Below are 16,482 nucleotides of genomic sequence, written 5' to 3'. Positions count from 1 at the left end.
CCTTGGATGGTGAAGTTGGTTTTGTTTTGTTTGTTTGTTCTCTTTTTCCTTTTGAATCAACTTTAAACATTATTTTGCTGAGACTTAATTTATCCTGTCACTTGGAAAGCTCACTCGATCCCCAACTGTGCCCAGTGCAATTAAATCAGTGTTGAAATAACCTGCTGGAACTTTTGCTGAAACAGGAGAACCACTGAGCCTGCCATGATAACAACATTTAGAGAGTGAGCTGTATTTTTTCCTTAACATCTTGCTGACGACTGTAATAATCCCCAAAGATCCGCTCACTGAAGGCCAACTTTGAGTCCAGCACTGTGTCCTCAGCACGTTCCGGGGGTGGGGGTGGGTGGATAGTGTACTCAGTTTGCAGATGAACCAACGACCTCACCGAGGACCAGGCAGAGCAGGACACTCAGGCCCAGGCCATGGTTCCACCCTCCAAGACGTGAGACCTGAAGGAAGTTACATAACTTCCCTGCCTCTGTTTTCTATCTACACAAATGAAGGTTACACTTAGCTCAAGAAAATAAAAATTTCTGGTCAGCAAAAATTGTTATGGAGTCCTGGCCAATTTGGCTCAGTAGTTAGATCGGCCCATGGACTGAAGGGTTGTGAGGTCAATTCTGGATCAAGGGCATGTACCTCAGTTGCAGACTCAATCCCCGGCCCAGTGGGGTGCTTGTGGGAGGCAACTAGTCAATGTGTCTCCCTTGAATAGATGTTTCTCTTCCTCTCCCCTCTCCTTTCTTCCTCCCTTCCACTCTCTCTAAAGATCCATGGAAAAGTATCCTTGGTGAGGATTAAATAAATAAATAAAAAGCTACTGTGGAGGAGTCGTCCAGCCGCAGACTGAGGAGAAGGACAGTACCCATGGGTGCATCTTGCCCTGTGTACTGAGGGAGAGTAGCCCGACGAGTCCAGGTCCTCTCCCACTTGTATGACGTCCCAGTGCAGACAAAGCTTACCCTGGGGATGCAGGTCAGAGAGTGGTGGCCTTGAATTAGTGGAGGTGGCAGGGGAGGAATTCACTGGAAATGTGGGGGGATTACATGGTTGTATTTAACTGTCAACACTCATCAAGACAAATGCTTGAGATCTGGGCATTTGCATAAGTGCACATTGTACATCAATAATTTTTTTAAAAGAAAAGTGTATCAGTCAGCTCTGGCTGCCATCATTAAATGCCACAGACAGGGCAGCCTAAACAATGGAAATTTATCTCTTCAATGTTCTGGGGGCTGAAAGTCCAAGATCAAGGTCCTGGCAGGGTTGGTTTCTGGTAAGAACTTTCTCCTTGGCTTACGGACGGCCACCTTTGTCCTGTGTCCTCTCATAGCCTTTTCTCTGTGCAGGTGGGCTTCTGGTCTCTCTTCCTCTTATAAGGTCACCAGCCCCATTGGATGAGAAGCCTACCTGAATGACATCATTTAGCTGTAATTCCCTCTTAAAGGCCCCTTCTCTGAAACACAGTCCAATTGGGGGTTGGGGTTTCAACATATGAATTTGGGGGGAACATGATTCCATAACAAAAAGACTTTTATTTTTTTAATTAATTAAATCTATTTTTATTGATTTCATGGAGAAAGTTGGGGATTTTAGGAAAAATAAAACAAATAGGTTTATAATTTTGCCCTGCTCTAGGTAGGTGTCCATAGTCAGAACCTAAAGGAGAAAAGACACTACTCCTGCTTTGTTCACAAGGCAGAAAACAAGAATTTCAAGAGGTTATTTCCTGCCCAATTGGCATGGCTCAGTAGTTGAGCATCGACCTATGAACCAGAAGATTACAGTTTGATTCCGGGTCAGGACACATGCCCGGGGTTTGGGGTGGGGGAGTGGGGGGGGGGGGGGGGGTGGAGGAGGAGGGAGGGGCATGCAGGAGACAATCAATGATTATCTTTCATCTTGATATTTCTATGTTTTTATCTCTCTCTTCCTCTCCCTGGCTCTCTGAAATCAATAAATATATATGTATTTAAAAAGAGGTTATTTCCTTATCACTAACTTTATTGAGATGCAGTTTACATGCAGTAAAATGCACCCATTTTAAGTGTCAGGCAGTGTTTTGGCAAATGTTGGCATCCATCTAACTTCCGGCACGTGGAAGACACAGGGCATTTCCATCACTCCAAACCCAGGTGTTCTCTCTTTTGTAGTAAGAAACCTCTCCATCTGGCCCTGGCCAGGTGGCTCAGTTGGTTGGAGTGTCAACCTGTACAACAAAAGGTGGTGGTTTTGATCCCTGTTCAGAGAGTGTGCTGAAGGCAACTAATCAATATTTTTCTCTCTGTCTATCCCTGAAAAATCAATTTAAAAAATATCCTCAGGTGAGGATTTAAAAAATAAACTGGTAATGGTAAACTATACCTTCTACAAAAAAAACCCAAAACGTGGATGCTGCCATCCTCTTGCTCAGTCAGAATCGTGGCCATCCTTGTCTAGTTGGGAGAAGGCACCCCACAGAAGGTGGGATTTTTGAAAGCTGACCAGAAGAGCAACTCACAACCCCTGGAAGAGGTGAACTGGGAGATGTGAAGTATGGACGGTGTTGGCAGCTTTCTCTGCTGTATAGACAAAGACCATCTGGAGGGAGAGATCAGCCTGAGCCCACAACACGTCCAACAAATGACCAAGCCACCACAAGGGTATCTCCACCAGAAGTGACTTCTCCGAGGAGCTTCCAGGTATCCCACTTAGAGCTGAATCTGCCTTTCCCACGTAATACATACTTTCTAGCTCATAATCAAGACGGCATTGCTTTCACCTGCAGCAGGATCTTTGGGTTTGGTGAAACACGGATGGCCAATAAGAAATCTGAATGGATGATTGAATGTTTGATCTTGGTTGTGGTCATACTGCCCAACTGTATTCATTTGACAAAGCTCATAAAACTTTACATTTATAAATAAACTAGAGGCCTGTTGCATGAAGAGATTCGTGCAATAGGCCTTCCCTTCCCTTGGCTGGCACCAGTTTTCCTCTGGCACCCGGGACCCAGGCCTTCGCTCTGGCTCGGCTCCGGCCAGAGCCGCCCCCCCACCCCCCCCCCCCCGCCCCCGCAGCCGTCAGGCTTCACTACTCCGCGGATCCCGGGCCGGGGCCGTGAGGCCTCGCTGCTCGGCAGGCTTCGGGTACATTTGGCTTTGCTCCACCACTTGGAGCCTAGTATGCAAATTAAGTTAATGCTGATACAGGTGACTAACAGAGTCTGCTTGATAAACCAGCAAAGATCCAAGGGCCCTCCCACTTGCCGAAATTCTTAGAAATAACACAAGCAGAAGCCACCCTCAACATCCCACAGGCAACGGAAAATAACTTCATCCATTGCTTCTTCCTGGAATAAGGAAGAAACAGTGTGTGGCTGGGTTGTCTTGATTTTGGAGATTGCATGTTTCACATCTGGGAATGTTGCCAGCACCTACCCCTCCCCAAGAGAAGGCCAAATGCGAGTGGTGGCCTGAACAGTAGGTTGTCCAAATATCTCTATGGATGCCCTTGGCCCTGATGATCCCCAACAGATGTGATCTGGAGGAACCAGCAACTCACACTCCTGCAGACTTGCTCAGAGCTAAAGCCCATGAGTGCCACCCAGTGGCAACCACTGGGATTTTGGACCAAAACATTTCCAGGTGCAGGGATACGGTGATCACTATTTGAGAGACAATTACTAGTTTGCTGTTAGGCATTGTCTGAAAGTGTCCCTAGGACTGAGGACAGAAAGTAATCTTGAAACTCAAAATAACCATCATGTCTTGGGTGATGTTAGAGACACTATGATAAGGAGAGCAGTGCCCAGGAGGCATGTGAGGGGGTTCTCTCCAGCTGACTTCAGAACCACTTGAGGGGCTGCCAGGTTCTGCTGCCACATGGGCAGTGTCCTATGATCAGCTCTCGATTGACCAACGAGATGAGGGTTCGAGGTGGAAGGACAGCATGTTTGGAAGTTCAGCTACCCTATGACCAACTGATGGAGACCCCTGATTGAGAAGGTAGAAACCAGCTAGCTCAGTGGGGCTGAATTGCATGCTGGTTTCCTTGCCGTGATGGAAGAATTAAACAACAGCGGGCGTCCTGTGTGGGAGTGTTCACTCACTCCGCCGATAACCCGGCTCTGTGACCAGGGAGGTGGGCAATGAGAAACTGGACTCTTAAAGGGATGCCGGGATGGGGCATGGCCCTACGGAAATCTCTCTGAAATGTCACTCTTCATAACCAAATGCCTACCCATCCATCCATCCTCATCTCTTTTGGACTCCTTATTCTGTCCATTTGTCTGTCTATTACTGCAGCAATGCTATGCTGTCACAATTACTATAGCTTTTCATATATCTTGATATCTGGTAGTAATCCTCTGTCATTGTTCTTTTTCTTCACCATCGGGCTTGATTATTTTAGCACTTCCTAAGTAAAGGTGGGGGCATGCATTTTAGAATCAGCTTGTCCATTTAAACGAAAGGAAAATTAGTTGGATTTTTACTGAGATGGTGCTGAATCTATAGATCTTCTTTGTTGTCTTTTCATTTCTGAGGACAAGGCATATATCCCTCTATTCACTTAGGACGTGTAAGTCCATCACCACCAAGATACCGAACAGTTCCAATACCACGATGACTCTCTGGCATTGGGAACTGGGAATCTGTCCCGGGGCCCTGACTGCCCAAGTGTGGAAGCGCTGCGCATCCAGCAGAAGCCGTAGTTGGAGTTTGGGTCTTTCCCCAGCTGGTGATAGACGGCCCAGTGTTTGTGATGCGGGCAGAGGCAGCTTCGTCAGCCATGCGATCGGGAGGGTCAACAACGAACACTGGACTGTGCTGTGTTCTGAGCACCTTTAAGGTGATTTAGGCGAAGCTATAATGTTCAGGGGGTTGGGTGTACTAAGTGCATTTCTGACATTTGCCGGGCTGTAACCCTATTTGAGACAAGCGGGAATTCTCACATCAGAGAAACATCCACCCATAGCACCTCCGTTTGCACGTGCGGTGACTGGGCGGGAAGGCCCGTCCACCGCCCCTGGTTCCGGCGGCTCAGGCGCCCTGGCTCCCTCCCCGGCCAGCCCCCGGCCGCCTGCCCAGCCTCGGTTGTCTCCGAGCTGCAGACACTTTCAAAGAGGAGATGCGGACGCCGGCTCGGAGGGGCCTGCGAGGGCGGGACGAGGCCGAGACTAAGGGTATCCGGTCGCGGGGGCAGAGGGCGGCGCCACGCCCCGGGCACGCTCTCCGCGCCTGCGCCCTCCGTGATGTTCCCAACAGGCAGCGCGAGGGCACCTTGTCGTGACGTCACGGCGGCGCGCCGGCCCCGAAAGAAGACCCCGCGCGACCGCGTCCCCTCAGGTCCTTGAGCTGGTGCTGACGGCGGAGCTATGGCCTTGACCCTGTTGAGACTGGCTCCCGTGTCCGCGTCCGCGCGGGGCCTCGCGGCGGTGGCCCAGCGCTCGGTGAGGCGGCGGCGGGCGGGGGGTCCGGCCTGTCCTCCCGGTGCCACCCCTTCCCCTGTCCCCGGGCCTCTGGGCGGCGGCTCTCAGTGTCTCTGTCTGGGTGGACGCCCCTGCCCCTGCTCCACTGCCCCGTACCCCCTGCCCACCGTCCAGAGTCGCGGACAGACCTCAGGGGCCGCGAACTTCCTCGGCCTCTTTATCCCAGGGGCCCGAGGCGAACCGGCCGCCCGCTGCCCTGGTGTGGGAGGCCGGTCTGCAGGCCCCGTACCCCGGGCAGGTGTGCGGTGCGCGGACGCACGAGCAGGTGCGGTGAGCGCGAAGGAGCCGGCGCGCGCTCCCTGCTGCACTGTGTCGCGTAGCGGCTCTGACAGCAGCCCGGGCGGGGCCTGACGCAGAGCAGAAGGCGTTTGGGTTGGCTTTGGGAGGACGAGGGGACCCCTGTGGTCGCCAGCAGGTGGCATTGCACGCGGAGGGTCCGGAGAAGCACAACTGTGGCTGGAAACTTGGGTATACATCGCTGGGTGGCTGTGGCTTGCTAGTCACTTTGCCCTTCGATTGTATTTCTCTGTGTGTATGTGTGTGCCCGCGCGCGTTGGAGGGATTGTTATGGTTTTAGTGCAAAAAATAGATTGGGGATAGTGGAGACAGGAGATGAGGCAGGTGTTTGCATTGTGGGTGAGAGAGGTGAGGACATCTGTGGATCCGTGGGATAGGAAGGTGACGCGCTCCAGAGAGGTTTAAGACGCAGGATCAGTAGGATTTTGTGAGTGATTGTGGAGTTGGAGGGAGGAGGAGCATGTGAAAGATGACTCCATGCCTGCGCTGTTTCCCTCGGTTGGTAGTGGAAAGAGAGCTTGTGAGGGAGCAGAGTTGGGTGCAGGGTGTGGATGCCACATCTCAGTTTTAGGTCTGTTATCTTTCAGGAATTATCAGGACACCTAGTGGAGCTGTTTGAAGACAGTGAGGCAATCAGGACAGAAGACTAGACTGGAGAAATGTTCTTTATGTCCTTCCTACCTTCCCCCCCCCCCCCCACACTCTGCCTTACTTTCATCTATCCAATTTTTATTAAACATAACCCCCTGTCCTTAAGAATTTACCTTGGGGGTGGGACGGGGAGACCTGTAATTAAACAAATAGGTAGTAAAGCTGTAGATATTGGCATTTTTATAACCAACGGCCTTCTTGGCCTTTTACCTAATAGCTGCTCGTGCCTGCAGCAGCCAGCATGCCCACATGTGTTGTTGTGTTTTTCAGGGAGGAATCCATACGAGTGTACAGGGCCAGAGACAGTTTGGCCCTTTGGCATTCATATTTGGCGACAAAACATCAAAAAAACTGACAAAATTCAGCAAAGTGATAACCGTCGATGGCAATATATGTTCTGGAAAAAGCAAGCTTGCAAAAGCAATAGCAGAGAAACTAGGTATGAATTTGTGTCATGCAGAATGACAATATTTTCTCCGATGTATGGTTGCTTCTCTGAGGTTGATTTTACTTTAATATTGGCCAGGTAGAATTGGGCTAAGGTAAGATTTTGCATTTAAAAATATTTATAAAAAAGCTGTTTTTAACTTTCATATTTGGGAAATTAAAAAATCCTTGCCATTCTCAGTTTGATGGAAATGGAGCACTTTGACACGAGCTGTCTTACTTGAGCTTTATAACAGCCTCTGAAACGGGGCATATAAAGGCAGTCATCACAGATGGGTAAACTCAGTATGAAGCTGATGGCACACAGCTCTTTAGAGCAAAGCCAGGTGCCAGCCCCCTTTCCTACTCCCGGGGCGGGTGTTTGTCCTCCATACCTTCCTGTGATCCTTAACGAGCACCTGTCCGCTTGCACACGGGACTCCCCTAGTTGTGGGTTGAGTTCATATGGGGTGCGGGTACAGGGGGACTTGTTGCAGTGAAACCTCTGAGCCGACATGCTTCTCTCACGCCTGTTTCAGACATGTCTTCAGTGTCTTTAGTGCTCCCTTGAGCACACCTGTGTCTTTGGTGTGCAGGTTACTGTCCCCAGGTCCTCACCAGTGAGCCTCAGTGCTGGTGTCCAGATGGGCGTGGTTCCTGTTAGTGCATGCTGCTTGCTGATAGGGCGTGAAGCATCCACCTCTCTTTTCACGTGGTCTGTCTCTCCTCAGGCTTGAAGCACTTTCCTGAAGCAGGAATACACTATGCAGACAGCACCACGGGGGATGGAAAACCCCTGGACGTACAGTATAGTGGCAACTGCAGTTTGGAGAAGTTTTACGATGATCCCAAAAGTAATGACGGCAACAGTTACCGTCTGCAGTCCTGGCTGTATGCCAGTCGCCTCCTGCAGTACGCAGACGCCTTGGAACACTTGCTGAGCACAGGTGCAGTATCCATGGCCAGGTAGCTGGTGAGCGTGTTCTGCACTTGAACCCTGTTCTGGAATTCAGCCACTTTAGATCGCCACTAGTGAGTTTTTCCTTAAGGGCATCTGGTGAAGCAACTTTTCTCTTTCCATAAGATTATAAATTTCCCAAGACCCATGTGATCGTCGTTTTAGAATAAATTCACTTAATATTATTTTTAACTTTTGTGTACTGGAGTGAGATTTATGGATTATATGGAATTTGTCTGGCACATGTGTCAAAACAAAGGAGGGGAAAAAAGAACCTCCAAATGCCTGGGAGGAAGTGGAGTCACAGTCGTGGGAATGGGGCCATGTGCCAGGCAGAGGTAGGGTTGCAACAAAATAGGGTTGTCACTGAAGCTCAGAGATGGGCTGGAATTCACCATCACTCCAGAGGGTGGAAGTTAACCATCTGGATGATGGCAGTGGTGGAGGAGATGGCATACACAGCAAGGGGGGTGCCCCTGGAAGTTACATGAAGCAGGCATGAAGTGGACAAGGGCTATGCACTGGGGCAGGCAAGGTCCAGAGTATTGGGGGCAAGCACCAGGGATAAGGACACAGGAGATGGAGGGACTCGGAACAAATGGGGCAAGACCACAGTTGTTGGGAATGCAGAATAAGGTTGGAATTCAGGCCGGGCTGCTTCATCCTCCTGGTAACTTGCACATGGGTGAGACTTGGTCCCCAGAACACTCTGAGACTCAGAAAATGGATGCAGCACTGGTACGCGGCCACAGTCACAAGCCCAAGCAGTCCTGTGTTCTTGCACAGAAACAGATGCTACGTGCGAGATGGTGGTTTGTACCAGCCACTGTACTAGTACATGGTTGCCACACCAATCGACTATCAGTTATCTGGTGAGCTTATTTACGAAGAGCCCAGCTGCCACCTAGAGCAGTGGTTGTCAACCTTCTGGCCCTTTAAATACAGTTCCTCATGTTGTGACCCAACCATAACATTATTTTCGTTGCTTCTTCATAACTGTAATGTTGCTACTGTTATGAATCGTCATGTAAATATCTGATATGCAGGATGGTCTTAGGCGACCCCTGTGAAAGGGTCGTTTGACCGCCAAAGGGGTCGCAACCCACAGGTTGAGAACCGCTGACCTAAAGGTTCTGCTTCATGGTGTCTGAGCGTGAGCACAGGTAACTGATGATGCTGGTTCAGAAGCCTGCATTTGAGAGACCCTGTCTATGTTCTGGCAGGTCCCACATACACAGATTGCACAACGAGATGCAGGATAATGCTCTTTAAACGCTATCAGAGGGCCTAGTTATTATCTTACTTTTCTAACATGTTATTAGTGATACTTTTTCTTCTATGAACATAAGCCCTGATTTTGTTCAACTCTGCTCCTGATAAAAAAATGTGGCCTTGATGCTCTGTGCCAGGACCAGCTCATAGGAGCCACGTGGAGCCTGCAGGCATTAGTGACTCTCCATTCACTCCAGGTTCTTCCTGAAGCATACTTCAGCCCTGCCTCAGGACTCCCCATTTCTTAAAAAGAAACCTTTTAAATGAAAACTTGTTTCCTTTTGTGCTATACTAATTTATTCATTAAATATTTAGTGAGTGCCAGCTGTGTTCTAGGTACTAGGGGCTACCACAGGAAGTCAGTCCCCACCCCTGGGGCTTACATTTTAGTAGGTGAGACACGGAGTAAAAGGCAAAAATTGATGCCATGCCAGGTAGTGAGTGGTAGGTGCAGAGAGGAAGGGGTTTGGAGCAGGGCTGGAGGCTACTCTTCCAGATGGGAAGGTCAGGGGAGGCCTCTGCCCAGCACTGCAGAACTGAGTGCAGGGAAATGGGCCGGGAGCCCCTGGGGACCAGCACTCTGAGCATGGAGAGCCTCTGTGTGCTGTAGTGACATTCAGGAGGCCATCATGTGAGAGCGCAGTGAACGAGGCTGGGAGTTGAGGGGGAGGAGGCCAGAGAAGTAGCCTGGGCGAGATGGTCAGTTGTTGGTTTTTCCCCTGAAGGAGAGGAAGCCATTGAGAGTTTGAGTGGAGGGGTGACAGGATCTGGCTGCAGTTTGGAAATGCCTCTGTGGGTGAGTGAGAGCAGCCTGAGGCTGGGGGGCAGGTGGGCGGAACTGAGCTGGAGACTGGCCCGGTCAGAGGTGAGGAGGCTTGCACTGGGAGGGTCGCTGCAGGAGTGATGCTAAGTAGTTTGATAGGAATGCCTTGGGGAGAAAGCTGGCGGTTAGCTGTGAGTGGGGTGTTGGCGGGAGGGGACCTGAGGAGGAGCCTGGTCTCACCAAGGTTGGGGCAGGTGCAGGATTGTGATGGGCATGGTGGGCGGGGAAACACTTTCTAGTAATCAGATGCTTTTGTTGCAGCTGACACATGAAGCAGTATGGTCTCTTGCCCAAACCAAAAAAATATTGTTTGAAAATTAGTTCTCACTTAGAAGTGTATCTATGTTCTTTTGAAAATATTTGGACTTGTAAATAACCTTTTCCCCCCTTTCTAAAATGAAATTACATGTTTCCAGTGCTGTAGTCATCATGTCTGATTTTTGGTGTCTGTTTCCCTCCTTGAAACAGGGCAGGGTGTCGTGTTGGAGCGCTCCATCTACAGCGACTTTGTGTTCCTGGATGCGATGTACAAGCAGGGCTTCATCCGGAGGCAGTGTGAGTCCCTTCTCCAGCCAGCTCCTGGGTCGTCAGGGCTGTGATACACCACCTTTAGCTGGTGTGCATTCTGGGAACGTCTGCCATTATTTAGTAACTCCACAGGAAACAAGTGGCTCCTCCACCCTCTCTCCCCTAGGGCTATATCTGCTGTGAAAGCGGAGTGGTGTCCTGGGCCGTGAGCACACAGCTGAACCCCCAGCTCCCACACGGCCTTCCCCAAGAAACCCCCCGGCTCTCTGCTCTGTCTAGCTGCTACCTAAGCTATTTTTCTTTGGTCAATAGAGTTAATTTCCCTGAACTGTGCACTTTCTAGTGAATTATGTAATTAGGTGTCTTTCATCTCTCATGCCTATACCTGGTGACAGCTGGTATTATCACCACCCTTTCTCTCCAACAGGGTGCTGCACTGAGGCTTTTAGGGACATTGTTCAGAGTCTGACAAGTGGCATGTGGACAGGAATAAAGACCTGGGTAAAGGTCATCTGACCACAAGAGGTGATAGAAGCCTGCCCTGCCGGGCCAGGTTATTGTACCCAGGAGTGTGCTGGGCGGGGTGGGGCAGGGAGGGGTGGGGCTGGGGAAAGGCCATGTCAGTCTGCCCATGGACCTTTGTCTGTGTGCTCTGCCTGCTGGAGGGGAGGTGGGGGTGGCTCATCTCTGGAGGGCAGAGTAAGCATTCTTGGTTAGTGAGTGGGGGGGCGGAGGCACACCAGTGATGAGTGAGGCCAGGCTGTCTGCTCCTGTGTGCCTATCTGCCCTGCTGTTGAGGGTGTCCACTGCATGCCTGTACAAGGAGCAGCCAGAGCCCTGGCCTCTGACCACGGTACTAACCCCTGCTGGACATACTGAGGGCCAGTTAGAGTCGGTCAGCAGCCTTCTGGAGGGCAGGCTGTGTGCAGGCTCTGTCTCAGGTGCCAGGGAGATGAAGATGTATCAGAGGCTCCCCTGTCCTGCAGTGGGGAGGCAGTGTTAAAGCAGCACAGGTGGCTAGTTGCAGTAAAATGCGTGTGGGTCCTTGGTATTGTCGGGGTGCTGTGGAAGCATACAGGACGTCTAACCAGCTGGGACATGGTGTGTGGTGACCTTAGAGAGTGAACCCTGGCGAGCCATGCGCCGTGCAGCAGGGTGAGTGAGGACAGTGCACGAGGAGGGGCTGCCCCTCAGCTTGGTCGCTAGGACTTTTCCTGAAAGGACTGAGGAACCCCTGTAGTGTTTTAGGCATGTGAGGGATGTGGTGATATTTGAGTTCATGTGTCTGGAGGGATGTCTGGTGAGAGGAAATTGGAGGACGAGTGTATCATAGGGTGAGGGCCACACGGGGCAGTGGGGCAGCCTGCTGAGGTGGGTGGATCTGAGGCAGAGCAGGCGCACATGGCAAGCTTGGGGTCAGCTCTGCGGGAGGAACATGGGGAGAGTAAAAGTGGACCTGCCTGGGCTGACGGGGCCACCAAGGGAGGAGGATCCTCAAGGGCAGCAGCTGGGCATGCCGAGTCAGATTCCTGTGAGAGAGCTGTGGTGATGTCCTTAAGGCAGCTGCGTGTCTGAGCTAAAGTCCTGAGCAGTGGTCTGGGCTGGAGATGAGTGTGGAGGGTCAGCACTGCAGAGCCCACAGAGTGAGAGGTGAGGCCTGAGACTGGAATCCTTGGGGGCTTCCAGGTTCCAGGAAGGAAGGCCAGTGCAGAATTGCGCCTGAATGGTCAGGAATACACACAGGGCCAGTAGGGTAGTGGGGACAGTCATCAGTGCCACAGCAAGAGTCATTGCAGTGCTGGGTTGGGGGAAAGAGATCACTTGCGTGTGGGTGGCGTACAAGGAGGTGAGATTGCCTAAGAAATGGGAACATGAATAGGAATATAGAGGAAGCAGCTGAAGGGAGCTCTAACCTGATGTGGGAGGGATGGGCCTGGTTCCAGGGTGAATGGATGGGAAGCAAACTCAAGGCCGTGTGTTCTCTGCATGGACAGATGTTAGGTGGTTATGGTCAGGGGAGCAGCATCCACAGTGAGCCTTGGCCATTCACTCTGATTCCACCTCCTCACTGGTTTCTCGTGTTTCCCAGCTGCCTTGGACCAGCGGCCTGTCCTGAATTGCCTTGAAAACCAGAGCTGCCAGGAGTGGTCACCTGAGTGTTTGCTTTAGAGCAAGATAGTTTTCTTTCCATGCATCTTAGTGTGATCACAAAGTTTGTCACTTCTGGAAGTTTCCACCACGTGACAATGTGCAGACCATGCTTTCTTGACAGTGTTCCTGTGTGGGCAAGGGTGGTGTCTTTTACTCCTTAGAGAAGATCTGTTATGATGAAGAAATAAATACACATATATAAGAGGTGTATATGACCCATTCCTGTTGCCTAGGAAGTAAGTAGTTTTAGTGCTAGCTTTACCCAATGGCCAGGTAAGTTTCTATTGAACTAGTACAAAAAACGTTTTACATAAATGTTAAAGGCACGCTTTAAAATTAAATACCCCTTGCATTTTGAAGTTATTTATTACATGTTCTTATAAGCTAATATCTTTTTAAGATATGATACTTTGTAAAACACTGTGTAATATGAAGCAAGCATTCTCGTGATCTGTCCACAATGTGTTAAGTGTGTCCAAGATGCATTTAAAAATCCTAAGGCTGTTAAAGTCAGGGTTTGCATCCCAGCATGATCTCTCTGGGCCTGGTACTCTAGGACTGTGGAACTGCAGGGTTGCTGTGCTAGCCCCCTGGCACCTGCAGAGCCATCCCACGGCTGGTGTGCAGCTGCACTGACAGCTGACTGGCTCTGAGAGGTGCATATGCCTTTGTCCTTGAATTTGAAGAAGAGTATGTTTTAGAAACACCTACGTTGGACTATTAGATGACAGATGGCGCCTCTCTTGTGTGTGCCAGGTGTGGACCACTACAACGAGGTGAAGAAAGTGACCATCTGCGAGTACCTGCCTCCTCACGTGGTGATCTACATCGACATGCCCGTTCCAGAGGTCCAAGCTCAGATTCAGAAGAAGGGAGATGTAAGTCAGCTTTTCATTGAGGCCTATCTCTCTTCTGCACCCTCCTTGTCTCTCACAGGGACATCTGCAGGAGGCAGAAATGACTGCTGAGGCTCACAGGGTGGGGCACACATGGCCCCAAGGGAGCAGGCACTTTCACAAGGACTGAAGGGCCCCTGACCAGTCGCTGCTCTCCACCAGCGCCCTCCAGTCCCTAGTGCCAGCCCACTGTTGTCCCCTTTGCCTGCGTCTTCTAAACCAGCTGTCACCAACTGGTGGTCCGTGGACCACTGGTGGTCCGTGAGGTCCGAAAGGTTGGCAACCACTGTTCTAAACCATTCTGTAAGACAGGTGTGCTAATAGGACTTCCCTTGGCCATGTACCTTTTGCTCTCTAATGGGGATTTCATGCCTCTTTTTTCCTATGAATCAAAACTGATTTCTGAATCCCACTACTGTCTGTTTAACTCTTTTCCTGCTTACTGAAGAGTAGAACGGTCATCTCACACATATCCGTTTACTCTCTGTGGGCTTGGTTGGGACTGGGTTAGTGGCGCTGGCTCTGCAGCATGAAGGGGACAAGGGTAACTGATAAGGACCACTCGCCCTGGGACTGCTTCCTGTTTGGAAATGTCACTCCCACAGGGAACATTTTCCTGGGGAAGAAGGACATTTAGAAAAAAAAAAAAAGTATTTTTATTGATTTCAGAGAGGAAGGGAGAGGGAGAGAGAGATAGAAACATCAATGATGAGAGAGAATCATTGATTGGCTGCCTCCTGCACACCTCCTACTGGGGATCGAGCCCACAACCCGGGCATATGCCCTTGACTGGAACCAAACTCGGGACCCTTCAGTCTGCAGGCCGATGCTCTATCCACTGAGCCAAACTAGCCAGGGCAGGACCTTCTTTTTGACACTGAGATGAAGATGAGAGTAATCCTAAGTTGTCCCAAGGCCGCTTCCTATCACCTAGAGTCCCTACAGCGCCCAGCACGAGTTCTAAGAAAACACTGTCCACTGATTGTGTCCACAGTTCATACATGCACAGGTAAAGGCAGAGAAGGCTGAGCCTTCACACCTGTACTTCTGTTTGTTTAGCCACATGAGATGAAGATCACCTCTGCCTATCTTCAGGACATCGAGAACGCCTATAAGAAGACCTTCCTTCCTGAAATGAGGTGAGCCAAGGGCATGACTATCTATGAGAGCACAGTCTTTCACACACAGGTCCTGACGCCCCGCCGCCCGGGGAGCTCTCTGTGTGTGCAGGGATGTTGTCTGAGTGTTTAATCTGCTGTTAAGCAAGAATGACAGCATACTTTTCTGTGTGATTTGGCAGGGTTTTTGGTTGGTTGGTTGGTTTTTTGGTTTGCTTATTTTGTCAAAACATTTCTTGTCTTACAGTTGTAAAATTTTTTTATGCTTTAAGTATACTGAAGCTCTATTTCATCATGGGTTTCAGCATGAGAAAACTCACATATTTTTACTTTAGGTGGCAACTACACATTCACACTGACCTAGAAGGGTTGCTTGGTGGTGCTCAGGGAACCAGTACAGACGGGTGTGAAGATAGGCTGTGTCTGTGGATACTTTAAATGGAATCTCAATCAGTGTTTGGGTTAAGTGGCTCCTGTAAATCCATATACCACGAGCTGCTGGGTGGAATCAACTTCATCCATGTGCAGACTGTCTGTTCAAACCACAGGGTCAGGAGTGAGAAATGCATGCAGGAGGCAAGTGTGGACAGAAGGGAGCATGAGCGACATTGTAAAATCTGGTATAGTGTGGTGTTCATCTGGAAAAGTTAGATCACACACACACACACACACACACACACATACACATGCCTACAGCTAGTTCTTACACCACAGAAGTAAAACTGTGAATGAAACAGCAGCCTGTTGACCATGGTCTGCAGAGGTGGTGATGTTTGGCACCATAGTAGTGGGTCTCATGTGGATTTCAGCTTGTGAATTCTTAAGGTATTTATTCTATAGGTTACATCCCATGAATAGGATGATGCGCTGGTGTAGGGATACCTAAATGAGAAAATGTCCCTGTGTCTGCTGTGTGGACAATCTGTGGGAAGCATAGTTCATCTTCGGCATTCTGCTGTCCCCTTCAGGAGTGGGCTCTAATGGGTGGCCTTGCTGGCCTCTGGCCAGGTGTGGCCTAGGGTTTCCGTCTAGTTGGTCTGGAGATGGAAGCAGCCTCCTTCACTGGTAAGGTATAGTCTTACCAGCCTGCAGCTTTCAGTCATCTCCTGCTGGGTGAGCAGGTCTCTAACGGCCATGTGGAGAGGAGGTGGCAGAGTAAATGGTACTCTGTTGGCCCCTTTTCTCTGGGATCCAACCATGGTTTTTCAGGACAAAAGGAAGGGAGTTGCTGTCCTGTTGCATAGTTTGATTGAAAGAGCTTATTTTGATGGTTCATTTGCCTCTGAAATTCTAGATTCTAGCAGCTCAGGTAATCTATGTGTGTGTCCGCCATGACCACTGGGCTGCTGTCAGTGCATATGTCTCACTGAGGCCCTGGCCTCCTTTGTACTTTTTTTTTTAAATGAGTGCAGCCTCTGGAGACAGTCTGCATAGCAGTGCAGGTGACTTATGTGCCCTGCCTTCTGTAGACACAGGTGGCTCTGGTTTCTCACGCTTGTGGGGTGGAAGCAGCAGGGAAGGCAGGAGCAGACCTGCTGTTGTCACTGTCCAGTCATGGGCACATTCCTACTTGTAACTTGTCCTCCTGACCTAGTCAGGCCGTGGTAGCCAGTGCAGGCCCAGCCCAGCGCCCAGTTCAAGAATGTGACCTGTGCCTGTTTGTAGTGGCAACTTCAAGGTTAAGTGCTCGTTTGTACAGTAATGTAAGCTTGGAAAATTTACACTGACTTTCATCTTTATCTACAGTGAAAAATGTGAAGTTTTACAGTATAGTGTAAAGGAAGCTCAAGATGCAGAAAAGGTAAGAAAATGACTGAAAAGTTTGTGATTATTAAATCCAATTCATGTATAAGCTTCTTGCAAATCAGATTATCAGTTCAGTTCCCAAT

The 16,482-nt window shown here is 50.0% G+C and overlaps 1 protein-coding gene across 1 annotated transcript in view; it reads left to right on the top strand.

Annotated features, from left to right (window-relative positions):
• Positions 1 to 5,290: 5,290 nt before the first annotated feature.
• Positions 5,291 to 16,482, top strand: part of NDUFA10 (NADH:ubiquinone oxidoreductase subunit A10) — a 29,268-nt gene continuing 18,076 nt past the window's right edge. The window contains exons 1-7 of the mRNA XM_070422532.1: positions 5,291 to 5,434; positions 6,692 to 6,860; positions 7,579 to 7,794; positions 10,369 to 10,455; positions 13,336 to 13,457; positions 14,535 to 14,614; positions 16,340 to 16,394. Coding sequence (XP_070278633.1) covers positions 5,360 to 5,434; positions 6,692 to 6,860; positions 7,579 to 7,794; positions 10,369 to 10,455; positions 13,336 to 13,457; positions 14,535 to 14,614; positions 16,340 to 16,394 — 804 coding nt within the window. The 5' untranslated portion in view covers positions 5,291 to 5,359. The remainder of the gene's footprint in view (positions 5,435 to 6,691; positions 6,861 to 7,578; positions 7,795 to 10,368; positions 10,456 to 13,335; positions 13,458 to 14,534; positions 14,615 to 16,339; positions 16,395 to 16,482) is intronic.

This window comes from Myotis yumanensis, unplaced genomic scaffold, assembly GCF_028538775.1.
Source record: "Myotis yumanensis isolate MYYU_CA2020_CCGP unplaced genomic scaffold, mMyoYum1.0.hap1 SCAF_8, whole genome shotgun sequence".
NCBI lineage: Eukaryota > Metazoa > Chordata > Mammalia > Chiroptera > Vespertilionidae > Myotis > Myotis yumanensis.
This window is presented reverse-complemented; position numbering and strand designations above follow the sequence as displayed.